The sequence below is a fragment of the Pelmatolapia mariae genome, linkage group LG23 (assembly GCF_036321145.2).
Source record: "Pelmatolapia mariae isolate MD_Pm_ZW linkage group LG23, Pm_UMD_F_2, whole genome shotgun sequence".
Taxonomy (NCBI): domain Eukaryota; kingdom Metazoa; phylum Chordata; class Actinopteri; order Cichliformes; family Cichlidae; genus Pelmatolapia; species Pelmatolapia mariae.
The window spans coordinates 43983237-43999452 of NC_086246.1; the positions used below are offsets into that span (position 1 = coordinate 43983237).

Genomic DNA, 16216 nt, shown 5'->3' on the forward strand with positions numbered 1-16216 from the left:
TATAGCTGTGGTGCTCTCTTGAAAAATACATAAAGATGATCAAACTGCTGCTCATCTTTCCAGCACAGCCTGCTGCTCATCTTGGACAATTTGCAGATGTCAGTTTTGACAGCTTTCACAGGTGAAATGTTCTCCAAAAAAAAAAAAGAAGCTGCACACAGTAGGGTTTATAGATTATGGAGTACCCAGGACACTGTTTGAGGGAAGACAAAAGCTGTCAGATATAATTTTTTAATGGTTAAGGAATAACAAGAAAATTCCCTTCACCTGCATAGGTTATAGGTGTCAGATAAGCATCTCAAATACCTGTCACTTCATATTGAAACTAATCCCACAACCAAATAGCACAGTGAGAGCATTTTTGTGTGTAAAATGGTTAATTTAAAATGTGTAAAGTTCTAGTTCAATTGAATATATAGAACAGTGCATTAAGGGTGTACTCGTGTCTGAACCCTTTCTGTGGGTAGAAAGTGAGAAACAGAACAAGAGCAGGAAGGTTAGAGTTCTTGTTTTGCGGTTGCTTGCTAATAAAGCTTATGACAGCTTGCAATAGAGTGTAGCAGAATGTGACAGGTCATTAAAGCAGTGTTAAATTATTGCAAAATGCTGTGGCACTTGATGGTGGAGGTGGTGGTGGTGGTGGGGGGGGGTCACCTCTGCTAGGCACACACCATTAGGCTCACTCTTTCTTGCTCGCACACAAAAGCAGAGGCATAAACACACGTATTAGTCATTTGGGATGTGTTTATTTGTAACAGTAATACATGGTGGAATACGTAAATCAAGATAGAACCAAAAAAATCATCTAAAAACCCACTGTAGAATGTCATATTCATAAAGATAAAAATAATGTGTCAATTTACATTAAGAAACTGTTAGCTGAGGTAAAGTTAAAATAGGTCTAGAAATGTTATGTACTCAAACAGCAACGTTTCCCTTTTTATTCAACGTCTTTGCTCATCATCTAGTTCTCAAAGTTTTAAAGTTAATCAGCTTCATAGTCCAAAAGAGTTCTCGAATGATATGGGGACTCTGGCCATAAAATAGGGAGTCAATGGCATCACAGTTGATGTAGTTGTAGCAGAGGATGCTGCAGTCCACACTCAGACAGCAGCAGTTTGGCACCTGACCAACAGACAGACAGATGGGCAGAGCATTGCTGTTATCTTCGAGACTAGTCTGGGAGAATGGGAAGGAGGAGAGGAGCAGTCTGGGCTACAGTGAGTGAGTGAGACCCTGACTGTTGCCTGCAACATAAAAATGATAGTCTTGTGATACAAAAGCTCAGGACCGCGATATAGTGTTTTTGGGTGGGAACTCAAGAAGACACAGCAGGGCACGGTGCAGGCTTTAGGGCTGGAACCAGAGTAATTAATGGTTCACAACATCTATGCACAAAAGAGGGGGGTGAGGCGAATGAAACAGACAACAGGAAAAAGAAAACATATGTTGGTATTGCTTGGGTTAACGTCAAGAGTTGCATAACTGAAGCCTTCCTATTTTATGGCACAGAAGTCCAGTGGACAAAATGGTTGTTATCATTATTTACAAAATGAGTTTGGCAAACCAACGATCAGATGCCTTAAAGCCATGTTGACTCTATATCTCCTATAGAGCTGACCCCAGCGGCTTGATTGACTTATAAAATAAAAATTCAAATTTTTCAATTTCTTCTTCTTTTTTAATCAGTATTGTACAAAAGCTATAGAGAATGAACAGTTCAATCACAGAATCTGTTTAACTTGCAACACTTCCCTCTCAGTGTCTTTTCTTCAGCATGTCTGGTCCTCTGGCCTCTATATGAGTCTGTCTGTGAGGAGAGACGTTTGGCAAATTACTGTGTGTATGCATGTCAGAGAAGGTGTACTGTGTGTATGTGTTTTCATGTGTGAGAGTATGTAAGCTGATTCCTGTGTGCAAGATGTATGTCGTTGGTGTGTGAGTAGCTCCCAGAGAGTCTGTTTCTGCATAGTGATCCAGCAGACACTCACAAGAATGGGGTTAAACTCCCCGAACCAGCCAAGCAATCAGAAGAAGTGATCCCAGTAACGGGCCATCCCTGATAGGCCCATTAATAGTCTAGCTCCTCCTATGGGATCTCCTCACTACAGATGCAGATTCTGTCCATTAAAACAAAAGGTGATCGTTCTAATCCCGATGAGCGTGCGTGTGTGAGGGAGTGTCAGAGACGGGGAGGCACTGCATGATTCAGTCCCTTCTTGGCAGCACAGTCTCTGGCCAGACACAGGAGGCAGAGGAAAGAAAGCAAAGGAGGAGGAAGGGAACGGGGGGGCAGAGAGGGGAGGAGCAGGTTCTATCTGTAAGGCTGGGTGTGAGGGAGAAGGGAGGAGAGGAGAGGAGAGGAGAAGACTGCGCAGTGGAGGGAGAACTGGATCCGTCTCAGTGATTGATATCCCTTCCTGCCTGGAGTGAATGACCAAGAGGGCTCTCCCCTCTCAGGAGGAGGAAAGACTGCAGACAGGAGGAGGAGGACTGTGGGAGTGTGGAAGCTCCTCCTGGGAGGTTGTTAGCTGGAGGAGAAGAAGAAGGGCTTGGCCAGGCGGGGATGTGCCAGACATGCACGCACACACGCACTCACACAAACAGAGGTTAAGGGTTCTCCTCCTGTTCTCTCAGTGCTGGTCAGGTCTGTCTTCCTGTGTGTCTCTTTATTTCTTCCCTTTGTTAATCTGGGCATAGAGAGGGTCCTTCCTCTTCTGTCAATGAGAGAAAAAAAAATTACCACATTTTTACTTTCCTTTGTTTTTTTCAAAGGTTTGCTATATCTGTAATGTCAGTGTCTGGCCTCTGTGTTTTATCTGAGTGTTACATAATAAAAAGGGAGTGCCTGGATTTATGATTCATTCTCTCAACTGACTGAACTGCAAGTATCACCAACCTGCAAGCCCTGACAAGTTAGCTCTAGTTTTGCAGTGGTTTGCAAGTTCCTATAACTAACATCACCACCAGGTGGCAGTAGCACACTGCATTGAAGGAGACCTTCGGTCACTTTTCCTCTTACCTCTTAGGCCGTTCATAGGTCCATCACTCTCAAAGCCATTTGTGTGCGCGTGCCTGCATGCGTGTTTGTGTGTTGTTATTACAGTGTCCATGTAAATGCATATTTTCTCCCACCTCAAACTCCCTCCAGGACCAGCAAGAATCAGAGGTAGTGCCTTGAAAGACCAGTTATGAGTCATCATGTCTGCATTTCTCTCCAGCTGAGCTGGAAGACAACGGTGGATGATGGAACACCCTGCAGTCAAAGCACCAACCCTGCTGCAGTCGCTCACAATGGGGCCGTTATTATTGTACACATAATTATAGCCAGCCACTCAATCTGCCATTCAGACAACTTGATTGGAGGCTACTGACTTTCCTATTATATTCTGGGAGACTTCTCCAGAGCAGAGAACTCATTTAGAGTTTGGGGTCTGCCCACAGCTCCCCTATTAGAAGAAGGTTTAGTTGAGCAAACTGCTCGTAGTTAGGTGTGTCTCTGTCACAGTATGACTCAACGTTGGGCTGTTCTGTTTTGGAGGCTCAGCTTGATAAAAAGGAGTCATTAAAATATGTTAAACTGGGCTCTGGAAAACCATTATGTTTTTTTTTTTTTTTGAATATGCTGTTTGACATTTTATAGATAAGCAACGAATGATTGAACCTCTCACTTCTACTTGTGCTTAAACTTACATAATGCACAATCTGCAACAGCTTTCATCTAAAAAAAAGAATACTTGGGTTGATGCTGGGAGGGCTGCTTTAGTTAAGGCTTTGGTCTTTGGCATACAAAGCTGTAACTGCAGGGCTGGCCAAGGCCAGACAGTCAGCAGAAAGTAGCTGCCAGCAGCCCCGAGAAAGGTGACAAAGAGGCTGAGACAAGCAGTGACAGCAAGCACACACTGCTCAGCCAATGCACCAGAGCCACAGCCCAGCGGTGTCACCCTGCATCATCTAACAGGCACTGCCATCTGAGGCGGCTTCAGCTCCTTCATCCCCAGCCGAGAGAGCGAGTACAAGTCCTCGGTGGAGGTATGAGTGATTTGCTGGCGTGGCAGCAGCCTCAAGGCCAGAATATCCGGCCTGGCTGGTACATGTGTGGACATTTATGTGCATGCGTGTGGTAGGCCCTCGGCAGGGGGAGCAATGTGAGATTGGTCAGTGAACCGTGGAAGCAGGCCATTTCATGGCTGAGACTCGGGAGCGTTCACTGGACATGATGAAATCACCCCAGAAAAAACACTTACACTCCCACTAGCCTGAACACATGTCTGTCGGAGACACGCAGTGGGAGGGGGAGGACAGGACAGGCGGTCATGGCCAGCAGCAACACACTCACACAAGCACACGCATATTTTTGGCTCCAATATGAGCACAGGTGGTGACAGTATCGATCACAGGTGTGCTTGTCCAGGGAATAGCCGGGACTACTGCACAGGTGTGTGTGTTTGGGAAGATGTCTGAAGCCGATGTGATTGAGCAAGTAAACACCATATGGGAACAGCGTAATTGGACCAGGACCAAAGCAGTCCACCTACTACAGAGGACAGACTCGAAGCTTCTGGCCATAACTGCTAGATCATAACCAGATTTCCTGTTCAGTACTCTAAAATTCATTCTCGTACTTAGGTGCCACATCCACCTGCTGCCATGCAGCTTTCATAGCGTCTGAATGAGGAGCAAGGCCAACAGGGGAGGGAAGCTGCTTTGCCCCCCTCCTCCTCTCCCGGAGTGGGGAAGGACTTGAAGGCTCCTTGGGTTTTAATTAATGCCAATTATATCGGGGCAGTCATTAATCTTGGCGCTCCAGTATTAGCTGATGAAAACAAAACCATCACATTTTTTTTCTGGTGTGAGTGCCAGCAGCTATCATTAAGGAGCCACAGTCGGGAATTGTGTGGGAGAGGACACCGGGTAGGGAGGCAGGGATCAAAATGGCTCTTTTTCTTGGAGTGTGTGTGTGTGTGTCATTGAATAGGCAAACCGCATATTGACATGCTTCTCATAGAATTTTCAAGCTTATGAAAGTTGTGAATTTCACTGTAGAACAAAGTGCAAAAAGTGTGAAAACATGCCCATCATCAGTGACTGCCTGTCTATATCGCTCAACGTGTAACATTGGTGCGTGGTGCTTAAGTGACATTGCACACTGTATATAATGCATAAAATGTGAGCATACATCCTGATCAAATTAAGCTAAACAACTGAGATCAGCATATTGCACACAAATCCCAAAAGACATCCTGCTCACTGAAGTGCACAGTTTCTGATTGGCTGTCACACGCTATTGAATTTCCAAGTGAGACGTGTGCTATTTAGAGAACTGGGCGTGATTTAGGTGCACATCAGAATGACAGAACACAATGAGAGCACTATGGCCAAAGTGATGTTGTGTGATGAACTTGTCACACACTGTTTCCAAAAAGTCACACATGCACAACACCTTCATCATCAACAGATGCTTACAAAACAAAAAAATTCCCACACATGATAAAGCATTAAAACCAAACCACACATGTGCCACCCTTTGAACTTGTGTTAACGAGGCAATGAAAACAGAAGTAAAACAGTGAAAATGTAACCACTGATGCAAAAAAAAGAAAGATGCAACACACTTATGTAAAGTAGGTGCAACAGTAAATGAGAAGAAGAGATACATGCAGAGAGTTGAAGGAGTTAAGAGGGGAAGGAGAGGTATTGATACCTACCTTGCCCTGCTGCTATCTAGCTCCCAGCCTCTGGACTGGCCTGATCTGGGCTGGGCTCTGCTGTCTCGCTGGGGCAGGGCGACCCAGAACCACATGCCTAAAGAGTGGAAGACGGAAAGGAAGGAAGAGAAAATGGTGGAAAGGAAGGACCATGGAAGAGTATAAGAAGGAAATAAAGGGAAAACAGACAGAGAAGAATAAATCTGAAGGACGGAATGCTTGATTGATAAACTACAAGAACAGAGCAAACAGGAAGCAAAGAGTAAAGCTGTTAATGCTCTAAAGGAGAAACACAGACACTTAGAGTAGAAAACCACAGCCCATCACAGCTTTTCTTTTTATAGAAACTTCTTTGCAAATACACACAAACAGTAAACATGCACTCATTTACAGTGGTCTGTTATGAAAACCTCTGTGGAGTTACTTCTATTGATGCACTGCTTTCCTCCTAAAACACTTCCGCTTTTTGCACCTCAACCCACAAAAGGGTGGGAGGTTGTTTTTCTGCGTTTGCTCCATCTTTCCGGTCCTTCTCTCGCCTTTTTTTTTTTTTTTTTTTTTGTAACCTTTTCGCCGCACTCACTCAGTGCCGCCACCAATGCACATGTCTTTGGGTTGTGCAAAGCTTCTGTGTGTTATTCAGGGCTGGTGACATTTTCAGCAGTGTGAAAGTCCTCTATTTTTTCAATAATAGCTGGATTGGAGGCATAAAACTAATGTTTCACGCCTGGGGAGTGAAGGACGAGAGGGAGGAGAGAAGCAAGCTTGAAAGAAACAAAAAAAGAGTAATTGGAAGACAGGAAGAAAATGGCAGGGAAAGAACTAGAAAAGTCTTGCTTCTTAGAAGGTCACAGATTCTACAAGGACTTTGGTCAAAGGCACAGGGCGTTTGCCTACACTCCCTAAGAATCTGACGTTCTATCCTTCTTTTCCCTATTTTCTTTCGTTTTATCTTTCTATTTTCTCTCCATCTTCTCACTCCTCCTTAATTTCACCCATTTTTCTGCCCCAGATTAAGGTGCTACAGGTAAAATAAATATTAATTGCCCCTGGAAGAAGAATTGGGGCACTACGCTTCCTATATCTCACCACAGATGAGTCTGTCCACATAGAAGTAGTGATGTATGGATGCTACCTTGCTGGTATTAATAACAGCTTAATGATGTCTCTGACAATTTCACCAGCTAATTTAACGCTGTGTTGACCATGCACACACTCAACCACATACTCATGCATGCTACTGCTCATTTTTCCACAGTATCCCACACTGGACGTGCACATTTTCATATGCACTGACACAAACACCAACACACACTCTCACACTAAAGGACACAACAGCGTCGGCCCCCTAATCAGCGAGAGTGATTACCTGGCCCGCCAACACTGCTACAAAGGCTATTTATCAGCAGATCTCAACAAGCTGTGCAGGTTATAACAGCATAAGAAGTGACTTATTAAAAAGGCGCACACACTTGGCTTACTCCAAAAAATTCTCACACACCAAACCACACGCACACTTACAGCATCTTCCTCTCCACTGCGACTGGGACTGCCCTCTGCCTCGCCAAATGAGTCGTCCGTGGGGGGGTCTGTGGCGTCGGTGGGGGGGTCACTGACGTGAGAGGCTGAGGATTTTGAGGGAGAGCTCTGCCTGGGAGCTGGGGTGGGTGCTGCAGAGGAGGACAGAACAATTAAGGCGTAGCTACACCCTGGATGGTGATAAGAGAAAAAGCATGTTACACAGCACAGACAGACACGGAGAGAGCACTCACGGGAGTTGGTGGATGGTGTTGTAGAGGTGACTGGTGTCAGATTCATCTGAGAAATGTCAAAGTCATCACAGTCATCTGTGTCCTGGGCAGTGCCCACACGGCTGAAGTAAGTGCTGAATGCCTCTGAGGTTCCTGCTAAACTGGGCTGATCAGCCTTCTTTGAAGGCATGGCCGGAGGCTTCGCCAGCTGAAAATCCTAAAGGAAGACAGAGACTGGTCAGCAAGGTTAACATTGAAAGTGTGGACAATCAATTAGTGACCTTTGTTTTAGGTTACTGTACAAATCACTGCTTGTTTTGTAGCCTTTTTATTGATGAAAACACCACCAGACTGGGGAAATACGTTCTCTCATAGATAAGATTTTAAAAGTGAAAAATTCTGATATGAATATGTATGTATTTACACTACAGATTAGTTGAATCCTAAACCTAATGAAAATGTGTATTTTGGATGTGTTTGTATGTGGCCTAACTATGTGAACCACAATGCATTTCCAAAAAAATATATTTTTGGAAGCCTTTAAAGGGTTAAATGAGGCTAATTTGCTCAACATAGCTAAAATCATCAAATACAACCCAAATATGTATGACTGTCCATTTGTACTTACATGCCCCACTTTTATGACTCTTTGCATCCTAAGGCTTGTTTCATACTTACCCAAGCAATTAAAAACTGGTCCCAGACATAGTGCAACTCTAACACCTCTAACAAAATACTTAAATTAGAAAATTAACTGTGATTAATTATTCAAGGAGCAAAAACTAATATTTAGTCTTTTTATTTTGAATGGGACTATGAAGACTATTCGTAAAAATCTTCTCTGTATTCATCAGTTCCGCACCTTGAACATCTCCTTTCCCATCTTCTTTCCTCTCTCCCCATGCTGTGGACTCGAAGATGCTGAAGGGGAAGGAGCTGAAGCGCTGGCTCCAGTGCTCGAATGACTCTCGCCGGCTGGAGTCACAGTCGTGACGGGGGTGAGAGTCTGGAACATGGCGGCGGGCAGGGTGCCCACAGGCTGGGCTGGGAGGTAGGCTGTGGGGGGGAACGCTCCTGCTGCCATGGCTGCCCACTGCTGCTGGGTGGCAGGGAAGATGTTGGCCTGGCCCCAGATGAGAGGCTGGCCACCTGGCAGCACCTGGGCTACCGGGCCTAGAGGAGACTGGACCCCGAAGGCCAGCGGAGTCTGGGCAGCAAAAGCCTGCTGGGACCAGTGGCCAGGAGGTACTGCTCCCATCGTCACATAACCTGGTTGTGAGTGGATTGAGATAAGTTATTTCATTTTTTTTTCTGCGCCATTTTAAGAAAGTAAGAAAAGAAGACAAAAGAGAAAGTGATTAGAATATCCACAGCCTGCTTTTCTACATACAAACCTGCACATGCATCACCAGAGAGTGCTGCCCTACTTTTGCCCGCGGCTAATGCAGTGTCTCTTAATGGTCATGGTGAACTATTATAATTACCTCCACAATGAGGCAGAGTCATTATGAAAAGGTAGAACTCAACACACTCATTAAAATCACTCAGACTCATCAGTAAAAGCTGTTTCGTATTTCACACTCACTAGTCTCCTGGTTCTAGTCTCTGCTTGCTAACTACAGCGGAGAAAGTTGACATTTAACCTTGGCTGCTCTGACACATGCACAGAGAACGGAAAAGAGGAGGCAAGCAGAGGTGATGAGGGGAGTGAATAAAGAGATGCAAAACCTTTATACCAATTTCTAAATACACAGTAGCTCTGTGCACAAAGAAGTCTTCACTACAATCATCGCGGCATGTTTCATTACTTTCCCCCGTCTGACGCAGTTGGCTCAGCCACAAGTAAATCAGCAGCATCTGAGGTAGCGGGATAATAATGCTTTTCATATTCAACACACAACCAATGCCACCTTTTCTCCTCTTTCTCTCGTCTACATTTCGCTTCTACTCCATCGCTCTATATTTATTTCAGCACAACCCCTTTTCTTCTCTTCTTCAGATGCCCCCTGCATCTGAATCTTCTTAGTCTCCAGTTTGCCTTCATGTCTCTCCTGCTGAGCTTGTTACCCACTGGCTTTTAGCAGCCTTGTATTTAAGCAGAAAGTAAACAAGGTCTTACCTGAGGGCACAGACGCAGGATTGAAGGGAGCAAACAGTTCCGTGGGAGGCTGCAAGCCCTGTGAGGGGTCCAGGGTGTTGGCTGGAGAGGCGGGAGTCTGTGCAGGTTGTGGTTGGAGGTCAGGCGGACAACGAAAAGGAGACAACTCAGTGGAGATGCCGGTATTATTTTAAAAGATGTAAATCACAGACTGTGTATGTATAACGGCTACTCACAGATGGAGAGGTGATGTCAGGAGGCGTAGACATGTCTCCAAAAATTTCTAATTGGTTGATATTCTGAGAATTAGAGAAAGCGCATAATAGCAGTCAGGCACAATCACGGGAATATTAGACTACATGCAATTTCTGAATTCCTCTACATTCCAGTGCATCGTGCATCATACACCGCATGCAACGCGACATTAGCTCGGTATGTTAGAGTTACCTACCTGAGGACTTTGGCAGCAACAGAAGAGGTAAAAGAGGGGTGTGGAGAGATGGGATAATGAGATGAAATGATTGATTATGATGGCATACCTACCAGGAGTTATCACAATCTTTGTCATCTGCTTCAGATAAAGATTCTTTCCATCAGTGGATCTAAAAGCAGACTACCACACCCTCTAGTATCATTATTGTAGCAGTGTCGTCTTTTGGACAAGTCATTAATGTTCCCTTCTTGTGGAAGATATGTGGTATGTCCCAGAGGGAATAACTATCTGAGACAGCAGCCTTTGTATTCAATCCGGATTGGTTCTGTACCGCTCTGTTTCCTTTCACAGTTCCCTCATGATCCTTCACTTTAGTATCTGCCTCTTTTTTGCACATTATTAATATCTTTAGGCTGGTGGCAAGTGAAGGATAGTCTATTTTTAGTTGATAAAGGAATTTAAGCCTTGAACACATGGTCAGAGATTAGCATAAATCATGGATGCAGATAAATTCTTTAGAGATAATGAATGTTCTTAGAATATCTTCCCTTTTGTTCACTCTCCTGGGTCACGCATAGACCACAAAGTTCTTTTTACACGTATCAGAAAATGGATCTGTGAGCATGGTGTTTTACATTATGAGTCTAGAAGGCTATTTTTACTAAGAGGGATAGGAAGTTGTAATATATACTACTGCTGCAGCAGAGTTTAGCAAAGCAGACAAAATGGAATCAACAAGATAAGCCAGATATCCAAGATAGACAAAATAGTGCATTCATAGGCACTGATAAAAGGATTTCCACTCACAGAACACATTTTAAGAGTTTTTCTAACTTTACAATAAATTTCCTGTGGCATTCATCAATGAATCATTCGTCAATGACAGAGCCCGTGCTGATGTTCTTTAATGTGAAACCACATGCACGGGGAAAATGTACTGCAGAGAGTGTTCAAACAGCACAGGAAGTTGAATATTTATAGACTTTCTGTCCAGTTTCCATTCGCTCAGTATTCTTTACGTGTGCGGCGGCGGGGTGGTGAGGTCAGGTTGCTGTGATTATCATAGTGTTATGAATGCTTTATTATTGTGCTCTGAGATGCAGTGCTAGTGTGTCCGCAGCCGCGATGACCGCTGCTGTCGGCTAACCCTGCTGACCCCCACACCAGTTCTCTGACAGACACTCTGACCTTTACGTCTACTCTACCCTTAAAGGACCTCTGCTCTGAGCTAAGTGAGAGTTTTTCTCTCTATTACATTGGCTTGTCCTCTTTCACACATGGACACCACGGCGGCATGAACGCACGGGTGCACCCATGCGGCTCTTGACTTTACTCCTGCCTGAACCTGGTTACTATGGCAACAACAAGGTTGCATGTTTTATTCATAAATGACAGAGGTTAAGAGTTGGGGTCACTTATGACTACAGAAGAACAGAGTTGGAGGTACAGACGAGGATGCGAACACCAAAGATCATCTGAGGACGTGACTAAAGAGTAGTTCACGGCAACTAACGCTCAGGACAGTATGTTCCCTGTTTAGAGCTTTGAACATTGCATTAGTTTGAACTACAAAGTGCATGTTAGTATACTGTAACAACTTACCTGAGTCACCATATCCAGGTCTAAGTCTATCATATGTGCCCCTGACTGCGACTGCTGCTGCTGTTCAGTTTGTTCTTGGTGAAGGGGTTGTTCATGAGAATGATGATGTTGATGATGGTGGTGGTGATGGTGGTGGTGGGGTTTTCTTTTATGTCCATTCTGCAATCACAACCCCAGAGTTAGATGGCAGGTGGGATGAAAATGTTCTCGCACACAAACATGTTAGTTATCTTTCATACACGCTGAGAGAAAGAGGAGGACAGAGTGAGGTGGAATGAGTCTCTTTAAAGAGAGGAACATGATTGATTGCAGGTGTTCTAGTGATGCACACACACACACACACACACACACACACACACGCACGCACGCGCGCGCGCGCGCGCGCACACACACACACACACGCACACAGTCACAGAACAGTGTTCTTCTTGTCTGACTTAGAGACCAAGTGAAGATTTAAAGAGGTTTAAAGATCATCCCTACCTTTTGTCTAAACTACAGCACTGAGCTGGGGTTTAAACCCTATTTGTGTTTCTGTACAGCCTGCTCCCATGTGTCAGGAACCACAGTGTGAGACTGACAAGCAGGCAGACATAGAAAACAGAGCTGGTTTAACTAACATGCTTCATGTGAGAGCACAGTGAGGGAGTACATAATTGGAAAAAGCCCATTTGCCTTTAAAAACCTATAGCCGGGGAAAAGAAGACATGTGAAAGGGTCATACCAACACACTACTCCCATGTATTTTGCACTCCAATCTGATTGCACAAAACAACTTCCAACATTTTGTAGGCTACAGCACAGTGATGGGCTTTGCGGTTCCTTTCACCAACACTGGCACTAAAAAATGACGTCAGATTTGTCTGGCAAAGCTATAGTATTCACTGAATGACAGCAATCGTGAATATATTATTTTCGTTGCAGGAAAGCATGAGGTATGGCCAGCATTAGTTGACAGTGAAAAGAACAATAACAGATTGCTCAATACTAACCATATTAATTTTTTATTAAAAATCTAAATTTTGATCCATCTGATATTTTTGGATGGGTGGAGCATATTTTAAATCATGCAGGATCTGCTGTGTTCATCACTTAAAGCTCCACTCTGCTGCTGCCTATTTCTCTCCATCTTTCTTCCTTCACTTTCCCTGTCTGACCAACCCTCTCTCTCTTTTGCCCTGCCAATTATCCCTCTGCGCCCATTATACACTCTCGCCATCTCTTTGCCTGGCCCTTTATCTTTATCAGTACTGCCGCCACCTATCAATTAGCCGTCTCTAGGGAAACAGTAATTACCTGTGCACATGTGTTCTGCATACAATTAACGCATCCCCTTTAATTAACACCACCTTGCTGATCCCCTGCCGTGTGACTGATCACATTGGCACGCACCAAAAAAACCCTGCTGACCTGCCACACGCAAAGCCACACACATACAACGAAACTCATAACACAACCGGACACACAATGGATAACAACAACTAATTTTTAGACCTCTTTTTCTCCCTTTCTGTCTCACAGGCCACCACACACACATGCCAGTATGCCAGTATCAGTTGTTTGGTGATATATAAATAAAGAAGGCGAAGAAGAAACGCCCATCATATGAGTGTTGCCATTGGATAGTTTGTCCATCATCTTCCCTGTTGGGAACACTTGTTCCGAATGCCCAAAAACAACAACAAGCTCATCTGAGCAGATTTGGGCTCATAAATAAATACACATAAAAATGTAAAAAAAAGAAAAAAAAAAAGAAAGGGTGTCAATCTTAAAAACATCTAAAAAATATTCAAAGAATATTTGTGATGATGTCACTGATCATGCTACTGAAGCCAATGCAGGAGTGCCAATATCTGTAGTTCTGCAACTTTCCAATTCAGGTTGACACCAAAGTGAGTCAATCTCCTTAAAGCCCAGTGTTAAAATACCCAATTTTATAGCAGAAATAAACACATTCACAGCCTTCTACTCCTGGTTTCTATCACTCATTTCCCCCTTCATAATAACTGCACTGAAGGAGATGTATTGCAATTACCTAACAAATAATATGCCTTTCTGTGTGCTTAATATACAAACAGCACAAAGTCTGCACTTCCGTTTTGTTAAGGGCAATCTTGTGTTCTACTAATAAGTCACCAAGTAATCACTTGTCCATCTTTTATAAGCAGTCTACAGTCATATTCTATTAAGGTAGTACAGTGTTTGAGTTGGCCATGATGTGTGGTGGAAATACACTGACCTCTGCATGTGAACTCTAAGGTGTTGAGGGCTGCTGTTGATTCAACAGACTCTCTCAGGTCCCAGAGGGTCAAGGGCTCAGTAGATTGGAATCGCTTTATGTGTGTGTGTGTGTTTTATTGATTTGCCATCATTTAAGACGGTGACAGATTAAACAAGAGAAGAGACTGCTTTAGACAGGAGGTCACATTTCAGCCGATGAGATCATTTCATCTAGGTGTACTGTGTACATCGATGTCATGTTGCACTGTTGTCTACTGTCAGTCCCTCTGAGAGGACGGTGAATTTCTATTGTCAATAAAATAAATATTGAATCCACTACAAATAACAAACCTGCTGCTGTGTCTGGTCACTCAGCTACCAACATTTCTGCTATAGACATCAGAATAAGAAGATTACATCCTAATATCTATGTTTACACATTATTTCAACTTTATTTTAGCAACACTGAAAACCAAGTTGTCACTTCATATAACCATAAAATTTCCCTTAAATTCCTTTCACCATAATAACTCCATATTTACCAAACTGAATCTTTAGATCCACAGGTAGAGCTCTTTTTGTGATTCCACGTAACCGTCTGAAATCTAATGAGAGCTGTAAACTCCAAACCTGTGGAACAGCTTACTTCTCTCAATTTGCACCCTTAACTCTGTGGTATCCTTTAAAAAAATCATATTCAGACAGGGTCATATTTTTGTGTGTGTTACTCGATTCAGATGTGTTCATTTTGACTGTGTTTTTAACACCTTAATGTCTTAAAAGTGCTATATAAATAAACCTTACTTGGACATCAGGAGTGTGCATATATTTACAATATGATAAGATGGTTGGAGTTTGACTTCTGGTGTCACACTACTGACTGAAGAGAAACATTTAATCCACAGAGAGATCAGCGCAGCAGCACTTTTTAACCCTTTGATGCCCGGATTTTATTTTTAATTTAAATGAAAGTATCTGCAAATTACCCTACAAGTTGTCTGCCACAAAGGAAATTAAAAAAAATTCTCTGGTCCATTTATATTTCTGTGATCTATGCTCACATTCTGACTGACTGGGAAGCAGAAAAGACTTGAATCTGCTTTATTTAAGCCACAATGGACTGACTAGCCCAATTGGTTGCACAACAAGAGAGAAATATTGGATTTGTTCACGTTCAGACACCTGCCAACACAAAGGCAATCCAAATAACAGCATGTGTTGTGGGCTGGGTGAGGAGAGAACAGAAATACTATGGTGCCTGTAAGCTTCTTACTAAATCTGGGGATAATATACAGCCAGAAAACTGCGAGACTGATTTCAAGACTACCAAAATTCATAGAGTGAGATCGTCACTGCCAGTAGTGACGTTGAGGAGTCCAGTTTAGTGATCTATTACAGCAGTGGAATACACAAAGAGATTGCAGGCACTGGTGGTGAGCTCTACAAAATAATTAGAGCTAAATGGGAGTGTGCGTTCAAATAATATAAGCTCAAATACTCATAAACCAAAACACACACCAGCAGATCAACAGCTTGATTATTGTGAGTGTGAAGATTTTAGTAGATTAAATCAGGCCGCAATATAACTACCATCTTTATGGGCAGATAAAGAGCAGCTGAGGTATAGCACAGCCTGACAGTGGTCAAGGTCATCTTTCATTATAACTACCGGCAGTGTGAACAGAGGCTTGCATGTACACACGCAAACAGGAATACAGATTTCCACTGCAAACATTCATTCAAAAGGCACAGACAGGGTGAAAAACTGCTCAACAAAGCTCAAGTATATTTTAAATATATGATGTCATGCACATTTACAGTCAGACGTAATTACATAATTTTTACAAAAATATAACAGTGACAAAATACGTGATCAGTGCAGTCTGGGATAACATCATGCAAGCTTCATGACTGGCCAAACCACAGCCAAGCATGCTTCACTGAGAAAGCTGACATGACACAAACATCCAAACACACAAATCATCCCAGTTAACCATAAGGAGCAGGCACCACGGGGCACGAGGAGAATGGCACAAGCCACCATAACTACAGCACAAGCAGTACAATAGCACAGCACACTGCATGAGGCACTGGATCCCAGCAAACCTCTCAGGGGAAAATTAGACATACTGATCACTGTGTAGGAGATATATTAAAAGGAAGTAGAATAAAATGCGAAATTAGAGCTTCCACATGACCGCATGATGGGAGAGCGCTGAAGCAGAAAGGCTTTCCACGTTGAGTAACACGTGGGACAGCTGAGAGGTTTGTCTGAGAGGGGGAGGCAGGCTGAGGGGGGTGGGAGGTCGGGCACGGGCATACACACGGTCACTCACTGGGTGTCGCTTTGGGACGTCATAGACCCCTTCCTTCTGCTGACTGGTGGGAACCTATACAATCGACC

At 43.6% G+C, this 16216-nt stretch overlaps 1 protein-coding gene across 9 annotated transcripts in view; it reads right to left on the bottom strand.

The window, feature by feature from the left end:
• Positions 1-730: 730 nt before the first annotated feature.
• The window catches only part of dab1a (DAB adaptor protein 1a), a 215840-nt gene continuing 200354 nt past the window's right edge, over positions 731-16216 (bottom strand). For 6 of the 9 annotated variants that reach the window (XM_063465823.1, XM_063465819.1, XM_063465824.1 and 3 more), the window contains 9 exons: positions 16149-16202; positions 11593-11751; positions 9794-9856; positions 9579-9675; positions 8322-8728; positions 7481-7676; positions 7230-7378; positions 5709-5805; positions 731-2717 (listed from right to left, as the gene is read on the bottom strand). In XM_063465823.1, coding sequence (XP_063321893.1) covers positions 5725-5805; positions 7230-7378; positions 7481-7676; positions 8322-8728; positions 9579-9675; positions 9794-9856; positions 11593-11751; positions 16149-16202 — 1206 coding nt within the window. In that variant the 3' untranslated portion in view covers positions 731-2717; positions 5709-5724. The remainder of the gene's footprint in view (positions 2718-5708; positions 5806-7229; positions 7379-7480; positions 7677-8321; positions 8729-9578; positions 9676-9793; positions 9857-11592; positions 11752-16148; positions 16203-16216) is intronic. The other 3 variants (XM_063465826.1, XM_063465827.1, XM_063465825.1) reach the window with 3 other exon arrangements.